Source organism: Chenopodium album, chromosome 3, assembly GCF_948465745.1.
Source record: "Chenopodium album chromosome 3, dcCheAlbu1.1, whole genome shotgun sequence".
NCBI classification, from domain to species: Eukaryota; Viridiplantae; Streptophyta; class Magnoliopsida; order Caryophyllales; family Amaranthaceae; genus Chenopodium; species Chenopodium album.
Window position 1 is genome coordinate 82,178,174 of NC_137836.1, and position 5,418 is coordinate 82,183,591.

The 5,418-nt window shown below is 35.3% G+C and overlaps 1 protein-coding gene across 1 annotated transcript; it reads right to left on the reverse strand.

Moving 5' to 3' along the window:
* Positions 1-757: 757 nt before the first annotated feature.
* LOC145619819 (uncharacterized) lies at positions 758-3,372 on the reverse strand. The gene is made up of 4 exons (XM_081674514.1): positions 3,230-3,372; positions 1,970-2,901; positions 1,855-1,886; positions 758-1,701 (listed from the first exon to the last, which is right to left on the reverse strand). The coding sequence occupies exons 2-4, from the start codon at positions 2,381-2,383 to the stop codon at positions 915-917; spliced, it is 1,233 nt and encodes a 410-aa protein (XP_081530640.1). The 5' UTR covers positions 2,384-2,901; positions 3,230-3,372; the 3' UTR covers positions 758-914.
* Between the last annotated feature and the right edge of the window lie 2,046 nt (positions 3,373-5,418).

Sequence of the window (5,418 nt, forward strand, 5' to 3'; positions counted from 1 at the left end):
TGGCTTCCTTTGTTCCATTATCAAGATGATTGAAGAGTTTCACGTTATCAGTCCGGTATCAAGCTCAATCCTCGTAAGGCCAGCCTCCACAGCAATGCTGATTGCGTGCCTAGTAGCCAACGCTTCAGCAACTCCCCCACATCACCATTCCCCTGCATAAGTAGCAGCCATAGGGTCCCCAACACAGCCACACGCCCACACTATCCCTCATAATGCCTCCCAATCCAATACTTCCATCATCAAAGATTGCAGCATCTGAATTCACCTAATAATTTCCCAAAAGGGGAGGCTGCCAAGAGTGTATAGTCACAGCAGGGATAGCGACAGCAACAGAAGCAGCATTGGCTTTCTCATATTCCCCGACCACACCACCAACCTTTCTAATTACCTCACTATCCCTCTGAAAAGTATGAACCATAGTACCACATAACAGGATTCTGCATATAGCGTCAGCTTCTCACTCTGAAAAGTTGAAAAGAGACTATCAAGCATACCTCTCTTCCACCTATTCTCATCCATCAACTCAGAAACCAGCTTCTTGAACAACTAACCAAAATAAATTCACAAAGACAACACCCTTGGAAATTCTTAAAAACCCCTTACCATCCCTCAGAAAGACAGGGAAATACTTACAAAAAATAATAATAATAATAATACAAGAATACAACTATCAAGCAGCAGTGAAGAAGATCAAATTTAATCAGCTAGGTTGGTTATTAAAGCAGAAAAACACATCATAGCACGAAAAGCAAGATAATTCGACGACTATTGTAGCTAAAAATTAAAAATGGAGAATAAACAACAAATACAGAATTCATAAAAGAAAAAAAAAAAAAAACAACTATCGTCTTAACACTGTTTTCCAAATAACTATCCACTTAACATCAAACTTAAGCAATGACAGAATTTAAAAGCTAGAGATCGAAGGTCGTCCACTTGACAGATGCTTGAAAAAGAAAGTGTTTACTCTTAAATGAGTCACCTGTTGTTTTAGGGTTGAGAGATGGAGGGCTAAATGCTTGCTTGTATTGTAGAGTCTCAATACGGTTTCCATCAACGAGCACATGCAGTTTAGCAGAAACAACAAGAGACGTGTTGCCATTAAGTGGGACAGCAACCACTGACTTTGACAATGGTATTTGACCAAGATTTACAGCCTCCTCCACGTCCTTTCTAAAGAGACTACTTTGATAGTACTTCTTATGATAGTGCGTTGAGTATTTGTAGCTGCTGTAACTTGTATTAATCTTCCCATAAACTTGATAATTTACATTATCACAAACCATAATAGGCTCTAATGTAAATTTGAGTTTACTTTGAATTGCATCACCAAATATAGTGTAGTGAAGAGCAGCAAAACCATGTTTTCCCCGGATAATTGAGCACATGCGCAAATTATAATATAATTCCGCATTGCTGAAATCATATCCCACATGTCCCCTACTCATCTCACGACTCTCACCATTCTCGAGGTTGACGTAAATAGAAAAATGATCACCGCAACAACAACGTCTAGGGCCTGTTAAATTTACGGTCTCGTGGGAATTGTGATACCCCAAGGCTCCGTCAAAAAGAACAAAATCTTCCTCTTCATCGCGAGCTTTAATCTTTCCATTAAGGCCTTCACAACCATTAACACCATAGAAACAAACTGAGACTGAGAAAATCTCCATGTATGCCACGGGATTATCAGATACAAACCTAGAACACCACAAATAATGTAGTCTCAGTAATTTATTTACTGTAATACCATTTGATAAGAAAATAGAAATATGTCCCATTACAAAACTAAATCACTTTCATACATCAATGCAACTTTAAAAATTTTAAGGAGTTTGAGATTAATGTGTTTACCATTCTAATGGATGGTCATGATCATAAATGAGCTACAATAAGAGATAAAAACCAAGTTAGATCCAACACAAAGCAAAATCCAAAAATAAAAAAAAAAGTATTCATATGCACCAACCTTGTCTTTCTTACTATTGTCATACTGAAGCTCAGAGTACTTGTACTCAGGAAGGAACCTTTTTGCAAGCCCCCATTCCACAATCAAGCGGATATGATATAGTTCGCCTAAGAAATCATCCTCATGTGGCGTGTGAGACCAATCATCAGGTTCAAAATTGTTTGAATATGTAATTTTATCACCATTAATCTCGAGGTTTACTTGAAATTCAAGAAAGGAATAACTTGGAACGGCAAAGGAAGCCAAGTTATTTAAAACCCCAAAAAGCAACTCCTCTGATCCATCTAGTAATAAACGTTCAATTCTTGAAAGATCACTCATCTCAGTAGCACTAGTTATGGTACCATGTACTTGAGCAGGAACAATATTACTCTCAGGACTTTTATCTTTCTTATCAACTATGATACCCCACATTAGCTATTAGTGCACATCGGAGAAACACAAAGTCGAATGAAACCCACAAATCAGGAGTGTTGTACCAAAGTGTTTGTACTTGGTCATAAAATACAGATCGAGAACAATCAACATCTTTAGATACATTAAATATTGTGACATTCCGACGCTTATCTTTGAGAAGAAACTTCAAACAAAATTTTTTTGTTATACAGCGTGGACCTTGGATGTCGAAACAATTCAGAATAACTGTTGTTGGGTTACCTGATTCACTTGAATTGTGAAGAAAAACAGTCTTTGCTTCATTTTTGTTACGGTGAAAGAGAGAAAACTTGTTCTGATTGGCATCAATGAGTTCAATTCGACCATAAATTTCAAGATGCAGATCTTTGAAATTGTGGTAGCCTACTCTAAGAGAGAGTAATTCAAACAATGGTGTCCCTCTAAAATCTGTGCAAGAGTATTCGTAAGCTCGAGATTTCGGTACTTTCATTGTATGTAACGGAAGACTACTATATGATTTCGGCATTATGATAAGACTGCACAACATAAAAAAATTATACATTCAGCAAATAAGATAACAACAGGGTCGAAAAACAAAAATTAATTCAATTATCAAACTAGGGTCTAAATAGGTGCAATTTTTATAATTCTATCCTAACAAACAACAAAGGCAAATTTGATTCAATAATAAAATTATCAACTTCATAACCAGTTAGTTGGTAATCATAACCAGTAAGTTTAATAATCAACTTTTAAAAAACTCTAAATTGAATATCCAGACAATAAAAAACAAAACAAAAAAAAAAAAAAAACCCTAGATTGTGAAATTGATAATCGACGAATACAAATAAAAAACATCTTTACCTCAGAAGTTGCTTCAATGGAAGATATAGATTTCAGTCAGAGAGGAAAACTAGAGGGGAGACGAAGAAACTGAGGGGGGAGAGGAAGTCGCCAGAAAGGAGTGTTCTACGACAAAAATTTAGGACCTCAATATATATTTAAAGCTGGATGAGGTCACGTGCATTACTATTAATTACTAATTAAAGGTGATCAACATTGGCCCGGCCCGATCCGGCCTGAAAATAGGGCGGATTTGGGCTACAACTTTTTCCCTAGACCCAGGTGTATCTAGTACTACCTACACCCCTATCAAACTACACCATTTTAATTAGTATTCTCAATCCCCCTATGTACACATGAGTATTACTCCAATGATAAACCACCGCTTTTCACCGCCGCATAAAAATGCATTTTTAGTTAAAAAGCCCGAACCCGGCTCGAAAAATCCCAAAAAGCCCGCTACTTTTTTACGGGTTTGGGCTCGAGAAATTGTATTAAGGCCCGGCCCGATTTTTTATCACCTCTACTATTAATCATTTGTTTTTTTTTTTAAGGAAACTTTATCATTTAGGAAAATTTGCAAATTGCAGTCGTTTTTTTAAAAATAACAAATTAAAATCAAAAGTTGTTATAAATTGTAAATTGCAACCCAAATCAGTTTTTTCATCAATTTGCGTGTCAAATAAAATGATCCCTAAAAGCTTTAACGAACATTTTTCAACATAAATATAATAGTGTGGTTAGAACTAACTCATAATTGTTATGATCATTTTCCTCGTCTTTTATGAACATCTACCCCTCCAAAATTTCTAAAAAAACATGGATATTAGCCTTTAATTTTGGAATTTTTTGACTTTTTTTCGTCCAAAAATAAAAATTGTCGAAATGTTTACCATGGTCTCTAATTCCCTCCGGGTGTCAAATTGGGTGGGTGAAACCATCCAATTTGCCATTAAACGACCAATTTACTAATTTATAAATTGCACCAATTTCATTAATTCAAGTCTACCACGAACATTTATGACAACAAATAATGATCATATATAGTTTTTTGGAATTTTTTAACTTTTTTCGCCCGGAAATAAAAATTTCCGAAATGTTTACCATGGTTACTAATATCCTCCGGAAATAAAATGTTTAAACGGCCGATTTACGGGTTTAAAACTTGAACCGATTTCATAAAATCAAGTCTACCACGAACATTTATGACAACATATAATGATCATATATGGTTTCAAACGACATTATATGACCCCGAGATTTATAGCCTAGAATTTCAAGACTTTTCAACACCGAGCCCCGAAACCTTCAAAATTTGATAAATACGTGGATTAGTTTTAAAATTTTGAATTTTTTTGACTTTTTTTACACGGAAATAAAAATTTCCGAAATGTTTACCATGGTCCAGCTTATGCACTTCGGGATTAAAATTGGGTGAGTAAAACCATCCAACTTGCCTTTAAACGGACAATTTACCGATTTACAACTTGCACCGATTTCATTAACTCAAGCCTACCACAAACATTTATAACAACATATAGTGATCATATATATATATATGGTTCCAAACGACATTATATGATTCCGAGATGTATCCCCAAAAGTATTAAGGCTTTTTTACCAGGCACCGAAATCTTCAAAATTTCACAAAAAAACGTGCATATGAGCCTTCAATTTTGGAATTTTTTTACTTTTTTTCGCTTGTAAATAAAAATTGCCAAAATGTTTACCGCGGTCCGTAATATCTTCTGGGAATCCAATTAGGTGGGTGAAACCATCCAACTTGTCTTTAAACGACCAATTTACCGGTTTACAAACTTGCACAGATTTCATTAACTCAAGATTACCATGAACATTTATGACAACATATAATGATCATTTATAGTTTAAAACAGTATTTTATGATCCCGAAATGTACCCCCTAAAATCTCAAAGCTTTTCGACTTCGGGCCCAAAACCTCAAAAATTTCTCAAAAAGCGTGGATATTAGTCTTCAATTTTTGAATTTTTTGACTTTTTTCGCCCGAAAATAAAAATTGACGAAATTTTTACCATGGTCCCTAATACCCTCTTATAGTCCAATTGGGTGGTTGGAACCATCCAATTTGCCTTTAAACGACCAATTTACCGGTTCACAACTTGCACCGATTTCATAAACTAAAGCCTACCACGAACATTTATGACAACAAATAATTATCATATATGGTTCC